Here is a 16,572-nt window from a genome sequence, read left to right on the forward strand (position 1 = left end):
GAATCTGATCTATTTTTATTATTACTCGTTATTTTATTTCGGATATAAGGAACAAAGTAATCCATAGGTCAACCACAATTGATCCCCAGTATGTGTTGAGGTTTGAAACTAAATGGCTCAATGATCTGAACATTACCCCCCACCCCTTCCAACCTTGATGATAAGCCCTTGATGTTTAATCATTGTTATCCCTTGTCTTTAGTTTCTAATGTTGAAATAAATTGTCTTGTTTTAATTTGTGCAGGCCTTTTTGTATCTCAATTAAGATTAACTGGTTGGGTTTTTTGTATAGTCACAGATGGAAAAGTTGTTCTAACTTCTGCAGAACTGCAGGGCACATCAATTCTTCTGATGTGTTGAAAGCAGCACTTACAGGATTGCTTCACGGGTGGAAATCTACACCTGCTTCCAACATCAATATCAAAGAAGTCTGGAGTCATGGGTGGAAATCCCTTGGGAAGTTTTTACCTAACTTTGTGGGATTGGTAGATCTTACGGTTAATTTTTCTTGCATTGTTTTTAAGTTTGTAATTGGCAATGAAATTAAGGATCGGCTTTTTTGTTTAGCGTTTTAAGGCTATTTTCTGAAAAATCTGTAATTTCATCCAGTCAGGACTCTCATGTATCTTCTCTTTTCAATTAATTTGTAGTTTTTATTCGTAAAATAAAATATATACTTTTTTTAATTTTTAAAAAAAAAAACTTCTTATGCGTTAGATGTCAAAATCAATCTGTTACGTCGTGGATATATAAATAATGTGCCACACAAATGTCATCAAATCAGAGTGGCGCAGCGGAAGCGTGGTGGGCCCATAACCCACAGGTCCCAGGATCGAAACCTGGCTCTGATAGAAGAGAGACAAGCTTCTGTTACGCCATACTTTTTTCGAAATTTTTATTTTCCCCTCAGAGTCTGGACTTGGCGAAAGTTGACCCATGGCCCATTTTTAAACATGTACGGAACATCTTCCCTCTTGCTACCAAAAAAAAAAAAAACTGAACATGTTCCCTCTCTACAAATTGTAACTCTATATTTTACTGTAAAATCCAATGAGGCAGCTTATCCCAAGTCTACTTTCACAAATACACACCATTAATTAGCACTAAAAGAACGTCAAAGTTTGGTGGATCTTCATGCATCTGGATATATGAAGGTTGTTATTGAATCTGATAATTTCAATCTCATCAGATTTCTTATTGATAGCGCACACGCTTCGCTATTGCTGATTCGCCCGATAGTTGATGATATTTTGCATTTGTCATCCTTGTTTTCAGTTTATAACTTCAATTGTATTCCAAGGGAGATTAACACTGTGGCTGACTCCCTGGCCCGGATGGCCCTGTCGATTACATGCACGACAGTTTGGCCTCTTTCCTTTCCTTGGTTGCAAGAGTTATGTTCACTCTCAACACCTTGAATTGTTTTGCATGAATAAATTACTGTTTTCAACCGAAAAAAAATTAGAAATAAAAGATGATCTTTATCTATGCGAACACTTTGCCCGGGTGGGGTCCACCCCCTCGTATTAGAGGCACTAAGGTAATTAGACAGGGCAAGGAATTGCAGGAGATAATTTTCTCACTATTGTGTTGACACTCTCTTGTTTCACAATATGAATCCCTAATTGGATGGAACCGTTTTCCATGGAAAAATATCTCCTGCGATTCCCTGATTGGTATAGTTACCCTAGTGCCTCTAATAAGAGAGGGGGGTGGATCCCACCAGGGCAGAGTGTTCGGCCAGAGGTGGAATGGTCATTGCACACCCCCCTTGTTAAGGAACCACAGGAACTGTACCGGGCAGGGAATTAAAAGGGATAAAGATCCGTTTTCCATACTATGATTGGTGTAGCATAGGAGATCATTTTCCCACTACTATATTGACACTCTCTTGTTTCACAAGATGAATCCCTAATTAGATGAAACCATTTTCCATGGAAAAATATCTCCTGTGATTCCCTGACTGGTACAGTTATTCTAGTGCCTCTAATAAGAAGGGCCACCACCTGGGCAGAGTGTTCGGTCAAGGGTGAAATGGTCATTGCACACCCCCCTTTGTTAGGGAACCACAGGAACTGTACCGGGCAGGGAATTGCAGGGGATAGATCCGTTTTCCATACTATGATTGGTGTAGTATAGGAGAATCCTCCACAGCAATGCTATTGGAAACCCTCTCAGCCTCTCCCATTAAATTGTTAGTCCTTTTCTTTTAACACATGTATTTCAACACTCCTCCCCCCCAAAAAAAAAAAAAGAAAAAAAAACAGAAAAATGAAACTAGGAAGTAGTTTGGATAGGGTAGGAGAAATTAGTCCTAAATCACATTGGTGTGACTTAACCATCATGCAATTATTACCTTAACCTAAAAGGAAGTAGTTCTTATTTTATTGAACTGTCTAGAGGTGTTAGACAAAGCTGTCCATTGAGTTCTTATATGTTCATTAACGCTATGGAATGCCTAACTCGGCTTCTATCTACTGCTAGACCATCAAATCTTCAAGGGGATAAAGATGACTAGATCAACTACAGAAATTTCCAATCTTCTACTTCCAGATGACACTTTTATCTTCTGTAGTGCATCTCTTGATGATACATTCTCAATCAAATCCATTATGAACCTGTTTGAGGATTTATCTAGTCAACAAATCTACCTTGCTAAGAATGGAGTTACGTTATTTCTTGGTCATCAATTTGAGTTCGGTTGATAATCAAGCCCTACTTTTAAATTTGGGGTGGAGATTGGTCACTAAGCAAGATAGCCTCTGGGCTTGTGTCCTGAAATCAAAGTTTCGGCAACCATTCTTCGTCTCCTTTCCCTTCGTAAAATGGTTTGCCATAGTGCTAGTGATGGCACATCCATCAACATATGGACAGACCCTTGGATTCCAGGTCTGGATGACCTTCGTTTACCGGCATCATTTAACTGACCATGTCCCTCGGAATCATTTGTTCCGGATGGTGTTGAACTTATTAACAGAACTTGGAATTGCAACTTAATCTCCAATGTCCTTCCTTCAAATATTGCTTCCATGATTCTTCTAATTCCTCTGAGCATAACTGCTCATAATGATCTATGGTTCACCCCTCTCCAAAATTGGGAGATTTTCAACCAAGATGGTGGCAACATTCATCACTGGAAGTGAAGCCATTGAAGTAAATTATAGAGATCAAAGTTTTTGGTTTGCTATTTGGCACAACCCATCTCACCCAAAGTTCAAGATGTTCAGTGAGAAAATTACAAAATGCATACTTGCAAATAGATCAGGATGCCTGTTTTGCCACATGGAACCTGAAACCACATCGCAACTACTCCTCTCGTGTAGCTTCTCTAAGAGAATATGGGCAGCAGGGACTTTGGGATTGGCTACAACCCTACAAGACATAACAGATCATCCTTGGCAGTAGGAGTTATTTCCTGTTACTTTTGGACATTAAAGTTCTCTGTAATAATTTTAAGTCAGTGCCTTTTGTTAAGAAATCAAGAACTTGTGTAAACATTGTCACTGTCTAGCAGTCAAAGCTAGAAGGGAGAAAGAGGGGTAGGGGAGGATATACAGTGGGCAGCTGATAACTGGAAAACCAATCTAATGCATTTTACCATTACCTAAATAATTCCTTTTGTAAGTATCATTCATTTCTCATGAAGTAGACTCATTTCTAACTTCGTATCACCAGACGTTTAGACTGCATTGCCCTACAAACTACAACAGTAATAATGTCTGCATATGCCGAGGAAAATCACACCAGTAGAAACAATCACATAAGCATTTTAGCCAATTATATTAGTTAACAACTAACAAAAATTACTTCAAAATTGAAGTTAGACTTCTGAGGCTACATAGCTGTAACTGTTCAACCTCCTCCACTGTATATGAAAAACAATCTCAGAAAAATTTTGGCCAATTATATTAGTTAACAACTAACAAAAATTACTTCAAAAGAGAAGTTAAGACTTCTGAGGCTACATAGCTGTCACTGTCAATCTCCGCTGTATATGAGAAACTTCATCTCCAGAAAAAATCCAAAACATCATTGGCTAAGCTGTTATCCCTGTGGCGTCTTTTGGTATCAAGAACAAGAAACCAATCGGGATGAAGATGCAGATCACTTGAACAAAAATTCCTAATAGAAGGTTGTCAAAAGAACTTGAAGAGATGTTCAGCATAGAGGCCAAACCAGCACCTAAAAATGATCCCAATGTGGTCCCCAGGTTATTTATGGACATGAAGAGTGCAAAAAGGGTCCCCTCAATACCTGGCGGGCAAAGCTGTCCAGAGATTATTAGGAATGGCATAAACCTGCAAAAAGGAAAATAGGAAGTCAGGCTATCTGTTTGGTATTTGCTGGTCTCTTCTGATGGAGGACTTGATTTTTGGACAAGTAGCTAACAATAATTCCTAATTAACAATGTCTGCACTAATATTTACCATTTACTTATTCCTAATATGAAAAACAATCTCAGAAAAATTCCTATTTACTTTTTCCTAATCTGTATAGCTATCTGAAACTTTTTCATTGTTTCACACTTTCTACATGTATGTAGTGAAAACAGGATCTATGTAGCCAATCTCATTTAGTTAGGAAATGGCTTTGTTGAGTCAAGTTGTATGTATAATATAGGCATCTCAAAAGAATAAAGATTATAGGCGCTGGACAAAAAAAGTCATTTCTCCAACTACTAGCCAATAATAGCAAAAATGCACAATATGAAACTTCTTTGAGACATCACCACTACTTTGGTCGATACTTACTTGAGGGTTGAGACCAAGATGTTTCAATTATCTAAGGTCTCCCCCCCCCCCCTAAGTGTTGCCACTAAATCTAATTGAAATAGGATAAGTTTGGCATTAGTACATGTTCTGATGTGTTTTATTAATTAAGAAATCGAAGGGACAAATAGCAGAGAAAAGGTGAAGTGCACATACTTAAATTGATTGACTGCATCGGCAAGAGCAGACCCACACATAACTGTAAGTTTATCTGATAGGCCGAATGAAACATTCAACCGAGACACGAGAGCGATATCAAGGAGACTCAAAATAGCAAGACCAACATGGGCCGACCTGCACATTGTGTTTGATGAAAGTATTTTCAGTAATAACATTGTTAACTAATCAAAAGAAACATGAAGCCGAAGCTTTCCTGCCAAACGGAAATTATGAAAGGGAGAAAGACTTTAAAGTCTAAACAATACTACTTACATGAGAAGTCTTCTTAATTTCATGCCCTTCAAGAAGCGATTGAAAATGAAGGTTCCAACCATGAGGCCTAACCATCCAACAACACGTGAAGTACCCAGAAAGGATGCATCCAAGTGTAAAAATTCAGTCTGATAATAGAACATGACCGTCGAGAGGTTTGGAACAGTAACATGTGCTAAGAAAAACCAAGTCATTGGTCTGGCCTTCCCAAAATGAATTCAATCAAAGAGTAACCATAATTAAGAAGATATATAAACTGAAGAATCTAAAACAGTGGAAAAAATAACTAAAATAAATAAGAGTCAATATAAAGTACCAGCCAGGTTAACCTTGAGGGGACCACTAATGGTGGACAGTTCATTGGGAGAAAATGATAGTGGTGGGTCCCACAGAATCATCCATTCATCCTTCTGCAACCCACCCCCCAAAAAAAAATTTATGGGACCAGCTACCAATCTTTATTCAAGTGTCCTAACAAATTATTAGGTTGGCAAATATATTTTTTGGATAATTACCAGGTTTAACAGTTAAAAACATAGAAATTGGAATATTAATTGTATTTGGCATTTCTTAGACAAAGCGGGGATAGACCCACTGAACAGTGACCACCACCACCACCAGAAGTGCACTGAGGCATTGGTAGATGGTCCCCAAGGTCTAGCTACTTAGTAAGCATTGATTCCCTCAAGACATACCTCAGGATGATGGGTTGCTTAAATGCATGACACAAACTATAGATAGCTGATTTTAGAGACTGGAACCACTGAGCAGCCAAGGAACTATCCTTTTGCAGAGTCTCAGATCTAGTTGTGATGAATTTTTGCATTTTGCTGTTACGGCTCTTTTTTCTCCTTGTAGTACTTGACCTGGACTTTTTGATTGATGAAATGTCAGAGTCTGAGATGCTACCATTACTATCCTGTCTATGAGAGCTTCCTAAGCCACCAAGCTCTGGCAAAACTTTGATACCTATGGAATCCTCTTCAACCAAACCACACGATAATAACTGTATGGTTGGGAGTACAGAGAAAAGAAGAAAAATTGTCTCTATTTGTAAGTTGGTCAATGCGAATCCTCCTAACAAACTCCCGCATATTCCTCCAAAGGCCATTGCCAACCAAGACATTGACTGGAGGTCTCCAGCAAATGATGCCCTGATCAGGAGAAACAATAATAAGTCAGATCCCCCAAACATGAATAACAAATTCAGGCAATCATCTAGCAGATCATAAGAAAGTCCAAATAGAAGCATACTTGTACCTGCAGCAACATGCAACAGATGGCATACACCATTTTGACAATTCATACATATGAGATCAAAAATAAAAATCAATTCATGCAGATGAAAGAAGTATCCACTGTCCTTATTCTCCCCCCCCCCCCCAACAAAAAAAAATGATTCACAATGTTTCTGCTTAAGGGAAACATTACAATCCTCCATTGAGTCTAGTTTTCGCAGGGAAATCTTCAATGTCGCACTAATCAAATGGTGGATCCAGCATCTATATATACAATGGCATGCTATTGACATATTTTCATTGCAGTCTTGTTTACCTCAGAACTAATCTATATGAAGAACTGAAAAGTAAAATAAAAATACAAAATGAAAGAACAAACATACCGCTCAGACCGTACAGCTTCAGCAATCATTGCATCAACCACAACATCTGCCATGGCCGAACCTAGGTTTTGCACTGTTAAAAAGATCATGAGTGGTCCACTGGAACTCCTCATAGAAGATTTTAGCCCAAGTATTAGCCATGGGAAGAAAGATAGTATGGTAGAGATGATTAAGTATGGTATCCTTTTCCTCCCTCTTATAGGAATACAATCTGACAATATTCTGCCAAGAAGATAACAGTTAGGCCTCTGGTGGAATATAAGAACTACAAATGTCATGCTGTATACCAGATACCCATGACTGTTCACACAAAACATTCATCAATCAACTTTGCATTTAGACATTACTCTTCCAATATTTGACATGCAAAAGGGTGTACATTAGCAGCAATATGGATTTTACATATAAGTCAATGTACATCTCAGAACTTAAATGGCATGTGACACTTAATGTCTATAAGCAAACATAAAGCAGATTATGCCCTAAAGCTTACACTTCAAGAGTGACGCCCATGAGAGACAAGTCTCACATCATGAAATGTTGGGTCCAATTGTTTTTATTATCATTTACTTCCTTTCAAAATATTTTCCTCATATTTCTTTACATGTTTGGTTATCATGTGTGGATGAATGTGTATTTATATTTTTACTCAATTATTAAGAGTCACGTTAGGCTTATGGATGTAGTGAACTTACATGTTACTTTTTATGCAAATGGAACACCCCCCCCCCCCCCCAATCACACTTCTCATTTAAATACGCTGATCATAAGTAAAAGTCAGATGCCAAGATAAGGCAAGAGAAATCACCAGTTCAAATATAAAGAGATGCAATTAATCTTCAAATAATCACCACATAAAATTGTCTCCAAAAAAATAAGGCAAAAGTTTAATTAAGTTGTCACCTAATATGTCACATGGAAGGCTAATGTGGCAATTTCAACCATTAGATATCCAGGGAATGGTCTGGATTAGCCACGTGTCAATTTCAAACTCAAATTCAATCATATACCCTCCCACGTATTGATATTTTCCCCTATACTTTCAGCCATCCATTTAACTTTCATTTCACGGGGTTTTTCAAATCTTTTTTGTTCTGCTACCTGGCCTATTCCGTTTGACCTGGAGCTTGACATTTGAGCAGAGACTTTGGCGTCTATCTGTCCACAAAATTTCAGCCCCATCTGACCTGCCACATGGTAGTATTTTATGCACACCTAGAGACACTATGTCATGTGACCTAAAGAACCTGGGTCCTAAAAATAATCTGTCTAGGGTTCCATAATACAATAAGATAGGAAAAATGATAATGCCTTAATCTTCCAATAATCACCAAATCAACTTTTGTCTCTTAAAAATAATGTCTGGGGTTTCATAGTTATGTATTTTCTGCATAATAGTACTAATACATCTTGGATGAATATCTTGTTTTCGTCTACTTGAATATGCTTTCTACCCAAAAAAAAAAAAAACTTGAATATGCTTGCACATTTTGTTGCTTATTTCATATCCACGCCCATTTATTGGTCTAATACTAATTAAGACGCAGTTTTCAAGTTACAGAGTTTCAAAAACAAGAATTAATAGATATTTGGACATCGAATAGACCAGTACCCATAAAGGGGTTTTATACTCCATGGAAAAAATGCTACAGAAAACACAAGCTGAGAGGCTGACGGTGACAAGTTAAGCATGTCTTTCATTTGATAAGAAACTGCAGTCCACACAAATGACCTGAAACCCTGCATTCACAAGTAACCATTGAGATTCAGAAAGAGCAGATAGTGTAATTGAAGCTGAAAAACAGAGAATGGGAAGAAAATAAGAAACTGACAGTTCTGAACACCACATAAAACAACTGTTCTAAATGTAAATCTGAAAGAGGAAAAAATTACCATGAACGCAGAATACAAGTAGTTCTAGAAATAGTAATTTAATTTAGTACAGAAAATTATCATATGGGAGACAGGTCTCAAAATATATGACCATAGTCCTACCATGTAAATCAACATTTTTCACCAATATTTTGGAACTGAAAGATACAGTATCCTTCACATAGTCCTTGGGTGGAACTTTGCATAATTTGAGGAAAAAACACTTTGTGGCAACTAGCAGTCGATATGTTGGTCATTGGATGCAGCCCAAAATATGGCAGAGCACAATATCATGGGCAAAAGGGCCCTTGGAAAGGTGTGAAAAGAAGAAGAAAAGAAGAATGAAAGAATGCAGTGCATTTTGCATTAAAAAGTTAAGTTTTTATGCTGGTTTTCCTTTATTGCATTGCATTAATGAATTCCTGATATTTGATAAGAGTGGACTGCAGGGATTTTCTATTATTAGGATGCTTCATACGAAACCCACCTTGGCTCTTCCTTAGAGGGAGATCCGAGATCTAGGGATCTCAAAATCCTATCATAGAAAAATGTGAGAATTGATAGGTTGAAATAGGAAGTACATTCCATTGAAACATACCAAGTCTTCTTCTGATTTACTATCTCTTCATATTTAAGGCTCCAGGAATTCTTTTTCAAATGATTGGAAAGCTTCAAAGGAACTTCTGCAAACTGGGGAGGATCATGAACAAAACAATGGAAAAGGTGGCCTTGGTATAAGAAATATCCAGAGAAAGAATGAAGCATTATTGGCCAAGTCACTATGGTGGCATCCTAGGAGCCAGAGAGCTTGTGAGATACATTACAGTCTGGCAGGTGGGTGGGCCTCTAGGTCAGCTGCTAGTCACCATCCTTGCATGTCTCCTCGGAATAGCATGGCAAGAGTGCTTCCAAAAGTGTACCTTTGTGAGATTGATGTGAATCGAGGAGACAGTTTTAAGAAGTCAGCTGGAGAGCTTGTAGCTTAGGGTCCTCTTCTTTTCTGATAAATTAAGGCATAGAATCCTTTTTTCATAAATTGTGGCATAGGGTCACTACATCTTGTTATGGCATTGGATAAGCAGGGCTCAAATTCTACCATTAGTCACCCTTACATGTCCCTGGAGAAGCATCAGCAGACAGCTTCCAAAGTGAACAGAAGATATTTTATGTGGGTAGGAAAGACAATATTAAGATGTGGGAGGACTTTTGGTGGGTGCATGCTACTCTTCACAATAGATACCTTCACCTCTTCAACTCCTTATCTTTAGGGAAGGTCATTGATGAACATGCATGTATCTAATTCATAGCATGGACTGGTTTGCGTTCTGGGTTGTGGAAAGATTGGAAAAAGGTGAAAATACAGGGAATTGCAGATTTTGTTGGCCAGTCACAAGATGTAGTTACTCACTGTGTCAGAAGGATAGAAGGATTTGAGTTGTCCCTTGCAAGAGACTTTTCTTTACACACCATTTGGTTCATTAAAAAATCAGAAAAGTAAAGTCCAACAAAATGGAAAATTTTCAATTCATACCAACAATAGTTGCATAATTTTACTAAATATGGTAACTAAAATTATCAATCCCTCAGTTTTTTTGTAGAATAATATGAAAGCAGAACTTGTTATTTTAGTTAATTATTATCGGAAAGGCTAACTATTTTCTATTTTGTCACTGGCTTTCCTTCTGAAAATATTTTATATCAACCAGATTGAGCCTTAATCCTTTTTCTTGGCCTACTACAGTAACCTAACCCTAAACCAACCCCCAACCCAAGTTCCATACTCCCAAAAAGGTTATTTGGAAAACCACTGGCCCTCCAAATATAAGAATTTAGCATCATAGCATGGGAGATCAGCCATTAAAAAGTCAATGCCTATGACATGGTTCAAAGGGAAAAGAGAAACTATGTTCTCATTCCCCACATTTATTGGAGAGATGGAATAGTCCTTCACCATATTCTCGAAACAATTGTTAGAAAGCATTCACTTAACATCAAGATCAAAGGGTACAAGTATGCTTCTTCTGCCAGCAACTCTGCCAAAAGGTTTGTTTTCTAGCGCATATCTCCAATGAAGGTGTAACTCATGAGAAAATTGTTCGTATTGAGACTTACGATAATGCCATTTTGCACTAGTTGGGTCCAAATTAGCCACTTCAATACTCAGCTTCCAATTAATCAAAGTCTTAAGAGATCCTACTATAAGAGACAGTTTTTGATAATTTGATCTTCTTCTTCTTCTTGTCTCCAGTTATGTATATACAACAACAACAACAACCCAGCCTTATCCCAACTAAATGGGGTCGGCTACATGGATCCTTTCAAAACAAAGTAGGAAAAACTGAGTTCCTCATAACGGGAAATGAAAGTAAGCAAGGTAAGTAATGTAAAATGAAAGGTGTAAGTAAGAGGAAAGATGATAGCCCAGTAATTCAGAAAAATCTCAGCTACATAATCTCGATAACGTGGATCCTTGCCCTCCAATAGGCTCTATCTGAGGTCATACTCAGTACAAGGCCCAGACTATGCATATCATTCTTCACCACCTCACCAATGGTTATTTTAGGCCTGCCCCTAGCTCTTTTATCTCCCTCAATTGGCATTAGATCACTTCTCCTTACTGGGGCATCCACAGGCCTCCGTTGTACATGGCCAAACCACCTCAAGCAACATTCTCGGAGCTTGTCGCTTATCGAGGCAACTCCCACATCTGCTCTAATACTATCGTTCCTCACTTTATCCTTCCCAGTTTTGCAGCACATCCATCTTAACATTCTCATCTCCGCAACACATTGCTTCGTTTTGTATATCTATCTATATACACCATTGCACTGGACTAATTCAACAAGATAGCCAAGTCCATCGCTCCATAAAATTTTTGATAAGTCTCACTAAAGAAATAGGCTTCCAAATCCGGAATCATGTAAGGGAGGTAAAATGTACCAAATTCAAAATTCCCAACATCATACGAATACACATATCCTCAGAGCTACAAAACAAAATTCTCTTAGCTCATCACCCAAAACCTCTGAAACAAACAAATCTCAATGCAGCAAACGAAAATAATAGGATCACAAATACCGAAAAAACACAAAAAACCGATAGAAGATTATTCAAAATCCACCAACTCCAATCTATGAAGCAAACAGAGATCCAGGTGTGAAGAGAAGGATCCAAACCTGAATGAAGTAAACCAAGCAGATCATCCATAGGAACCAAAAACCGAACGCAGCCAGCAACTGTTTGAACCATACTATCATTTTGAGTAGGAAAAATAGAGGGTTTCTTGGAGCATCGACAACTTTTCTCGCTTCTTCTCTACCCAAAGATTTCTGCTCGTTTCAGACGAAAGGAAAGAGAGAGAGAAGGAAATGCTTTCCGTATTTGAAGGTCATTCGTGCTTTATTTCTTACACAGAACTTGCCTCTTCTCTCTTATAACCGTTATTTGCGTTTTCTTTTTCTTCTCTCTTTCCGTTTAAAGTCTTTACCATGTATTCGGCACAGATTTTGTTTTATAAGAACGGTTTTAAAAAATCTGGAATTGGATGGTGAATTTGTGGATTTGGTTCTCTCTCCAACAAAAAATCACCAAGGAATTGTGATGGATTTGGATCCTGATGGATCCCTATTCGGATCCAAATCAGTCGTGATCGATCCGATTTTGACCGATTTGACACGGTTGATTCATGCCGAGATCTAAGAGCCAATTTTAAGGGTTCTTGAGACTGATTACGGCCGATTCCGCTTTGGATCAGAATCAATAGGGACCGGTTCGATTCCAAGGTATAAGATGTTATTTTGGAGGCAAAAGTCAAGTGTCCTCCAGTCATGTCTTTGATTTCGTCTTTTTCTTTCCCTACCTCATCCTCGAGTTCTCTTAGCTCTTCAGCCTCCTTGTCAACATTTATTCTAATATTGAATGTGTTCTTCTCAATTCTCCTAAAGTTGCGGAATACTTCAAGAAAGGGAGTAATCAATGAGCCCATTGCCGCGGCCATCTAGTTCATAGGTACTATCAAAAAGTCTCATGTTTAGGTTACTATTATTGATGGAAGTATTATATCGGACTACGAAGACCTCGACCGTGCTTCTGGTTTCCATTCCCATCATTATATTGATGATAAATCTTCCCATTCTCTGCCATAAGAACTTGAAGTCTGTATCATGGTAACGATAAGGTAACACTATGAGTCTTGCTCAAAAAACAGACCAAACACGATTTATTGGTTCAAAGAGGAACAACACACCTAATGGCAAAGCTATACCTATTGACAATGAAGGGACATCTATGAAATATGTTCTTACTCCTTTTCTTGTCTTAGTTACTATTCACTTTTGCCGTTGGACGACTAGCAAGGTTTATTACTAGCTATCGACTGATAGAAAGAGTGAGTGACAAAACAACCATTGGAATCTATGCCCCTCAGTTGGATCATATTTGGTCAATATCGGATGTAATTTAATAAATAATTCACTTTTTTTTTTATGATACACAAGCTTGTAATGATGCTGCTTCGATATGCCCATGCGATACCGAAACTTAAACTTAGAAACCATGATTGGGGATGTGCTTTACATTTTCCTATATGTTAATTCGAGGAAAGGATTTTCTATACCACTAATGTGGGAAAATCTCTCACATCACACCAATGACATCGTAAGAAATGGTATTATCTACAGACTCACATGGTTAGGTTAGGGAGGAAAGAGGGATCTTTATCCCCTCAATTTATCTGTCCATCAATTCTTCAATTTCATCTAATACAGGATGAAAATGATCACCCTACCCCCTGCCCAAACACAGTACCCAAGTGAGGTCCACTTCCCCCTATTAGATGGAATTGAAGAAATTGTGGCAGGCAAATTGAAGAGATATTTTTCCAAGAAAAGAGAACCCATATGAAAGGACATTAGGTACATTTGAGAACTTTTTCCCATTTGTTCATTTCCTTCATTTTCTAAGATTCCATTTACTTGATTCTACCCTTAAAAAATCCATTAACGGTACACACCATAATCTCAGAAAGAATGGCAGCTAGCCTAGGTTAGCTTTAAAGCTTTATTGTCCCCCACGCCCCGACCACCTATTGATGTAAAATGGCTTTATTTGGTAGCTTTAATTTCCCCTGAACTACATGTGGAATTGAATATTATTAAAGGTTTTTTTTTTTTTTTTTTGGCTAAAAAGCGTTTCTTCAAGCCCACTGTTGATTTTCATACTAGCATGCATGTTCTACCACTTTGCTACGTGGAAGAGTAATTCCAAATTGGGAAAAAGAACGCCACTCGATCATGCAGTGTACATCACCCTATGCCCAACACAGGGACACACAAAATGACCGCTGCATCTTGAAACCCTAAAAATGATTAGAGGTGCATCGATCATTTCACACATCTATGTGTCAGGGCATAAAGGCAACATGTTTGGTGCAACTGGATGACGTTCATTCTCCTAGAGAAATTATAATAATTGGATTTTTGAAGCATGATGATATTGATAGACTAACATTCGATATGCTCACTCTCATATGCGCATACCCTTTGGAAAAAGATTCTCTCCAACGATCCATCTAACACCGGGGAGGATTTGGATACACATCCTCAGGTGGGATGTGTGACCTGAAGATGTATGCCCAAGTCCTTCCAACTGTTCGATGGATGGTTGGAGAGAAGTTAAGACGCCCAAATAGTTGGAGAGGATCCAGATCTCAAACCCTTTTGTGTATGTCCATGCATTGCTACTCTAGTCTCCGTTTGGTTGTTCCAGAATTTTCAATCTTTGGTTTTTTCACTTGGTAAACTTGAATTAATTTAAAATTTGATATGTAAGCATGGAGTCTTGAGGTCGATTAGACAACAAAATTTTCCACCCCTATCCAAACTACCACTTGGTAGTTATAAAAGTGTATGGTGACATGACTTCAAACAAGCACAAACACAAATAGACTATCAAGTGGCTATAGCTAGTGGTGCGTAAAGGCCCATTGCTACCAGGAGGTCTTGAGTTCAAGTCTCCTGGTTCACATCTTACAGCCCCCCTACCTATCAAACAAAAAAAAAAAAAAAAAAAGATTTGACTTCAAACAAACAAGTCTTAATCCTTTCCCATGCAATATCAACAAAGCATAACCTCCTTCTCCTTTAAAATTGAAGGTAGTTCTTTTGAATTTTTGAAACCCTCTAGAGGTCTTAGACCATGGTGCCCATTGATCCCTTACCTCTTCCTTCTAGCCATGGAAGTTCTTTCTAGAATTTTAGGTGCATATAAAGACATAAGACTATTCAAAGGTATCAAGATTGTAAGGAATGCCCCTGAAATTTCTCATCTTCTCTTTGCTGACGATACGTTCATCTTTTGTAGAGCAACTGAAGATGATTTTCTAACCATTAAATCTATTCTGGACCTCTTCTCTGACATTACTGGTCAGGAGATTAATTTTTTTAACAATGAAATTTTTTTCAATAAAAATGTAGGGGCCTCCAATAGAAAATCTTTATGCTCTCTCCTTCGTATGAAAGAAATGTCTTCTAATTCTATGTATTTGAGTGCTAATTTATGTCATTCTTGTTCTAAAAGTAGAGACTTAAAATTTATTGTAGATAGGATTAGGTCTAAACTTTCTTTCTAGAAGTCAAATTTTCTTTCCTATGCTGGTCGACGTGTGTTAATTCAATCTGTGTTTTCTTCTACTCCTTATTTAATGTCTTGTTTTCCTTTCCCCAATAAAGTGTGCAAAGAGCTGGATTCTATTTATAATTGTTTCTAGAATAATGAAACTAGTGAGCAGAAGAAATGTCATTTAATTGATTGGGACAAGGTTTATCATCATACTAAAGGAGGTGGTCTCGGAATTAGAAAATCAATTGTTCATAATAAGGTTTTGATCCTAAAACTAGGATGGAGACTTATAACAAAAACTGATTCCATTTGGGCTAGACTTTTAAAAGCCAAATACTTCCCAAGGACCTCTATTTTTTATCCCAAAACAATTGCAAAATGAGGATCATGGAATTGGAATAACATTGCTTCTGTGTTACTAGACTTGAAAAATATGGTGTTTCTCCAAGTGGGGAATGGTAAGTCTATTTCAAGTTGGTTTGACCCTTGGATACCCTCACCCACAGGTAATTTCTTCCCCAACATTAGAAACTATACTGTTAATTACAATACTGTTCAAGATTTATGTTCTAATAATGTTTGGAATCGTTCTTCTCTATTATCCTGCTTTTCTTTAATTACTGCAAACAATGTTCTTAGCATCACTTTATCAGAATCTAATGATTGTTGGAGATGCCCCCTTTCCAAAAATGGGTTGTTTTCAACAAAGATCGATGGCAACTTCCTTTCATCTCCAATAAATCCTAGCCCTGTAATTTTCAAATGGTGGAAGTTTTTTTTGGAAAATTAGTATTCATCCTCGATTTAAAATCTTCTTTTGGCGTGTCTTACATGCAGAGATCCCTATCAGAGCCTTACTTTTGAAATGGATGTCCGTCGAGCCTTCATGTGTTTTATGTGGTTCTGTTAATGAATCCATATGGCATCTATTCCTTTCATGTGATTGGACTAAGCGGATCTGGGCTTCTGGTCCTATTGGATTGAGAACTGAGCATCTCACAACCCCCTCTCTTACTGATCTCTGTGCTTCTATCCTTGAGGCCCATGCATCTGATAAGCATTCTATGAGTTGGTTCTTCTCTGTTTTTATTGTAACTTGCTATTTCATTTGAACTGTAAGAAACAAAGTAATTCTAGGTACTTCTACGACTGACCCTATATTGGTCATCCAGGACGTTTTAAAATGGCTATCTGATATGAATATTCACCTTCCTACTAGTGGCTCATCTGAATTGGTCTCTACACAAAACACACACTCCA

General features: G+C 37.8%; 1 protein-coding gene and 1 non-coding gene across 2 annotated transcripts; one reads left to right on the top strand and one right to left on the bottom strand.

The window, feature by feature from the left end:
- The first annotated feature begins 779 nt into the window (after nt 1-779).
- TRNAM-CAU lies at nt 780-851 on the top strand. The gene has a single exon. It is a non-coding gene; the product is annotated as a tRNA-Met (tRNA).
- Nucleotides 852-3,726: 2,875 nt separating this feature from the next.
- LOC122641379 (probable folate-biopterin transporter 4) lies at nt 3,727-12,089 on the bottom strand. The gene is made up of 7 exons (XM_043834588.1): nt 11,871-12,089; nt 8,435-8,562; nt 6,823-7,044; nt 5,897-6,355; nt 5,202-5,399; nt 4,926-5,063; nt 3,727-4,298 (listed from the first exon to the last, which is right to left on the bottom strand). The coding sequence occupies exons 1-7, from the start codon at nt 11,949-11,951 to the stop codon at nt 4,037-4,039; spliced, it is 1,488 nt and encodes a 495-aa protein (XP_043690523.1). The 5' UTR covers nt 11,952-12,089; the 3' UTR covers nt 3,727-4,036.
- Between the last annotated feature and the right edge of the window lie 4,483 nt (nt 12,090-16,572).

This window comes from Telopea speciosissima, chromosome 10 (genome assembly GCF_018873765.1).
Source record: "Telopea speciosissima isolate NSW1024214 ecotype Mountain lineage chromosome 10, Tspe_v1, whole genome shotgun sequence".
Lineage (NCBI taxonomy): Eukaryota > Viridiplantae > Streptophyta > Magnoliopsida > Proteales > Proteaceae > Telopea > Telopea speciosissima.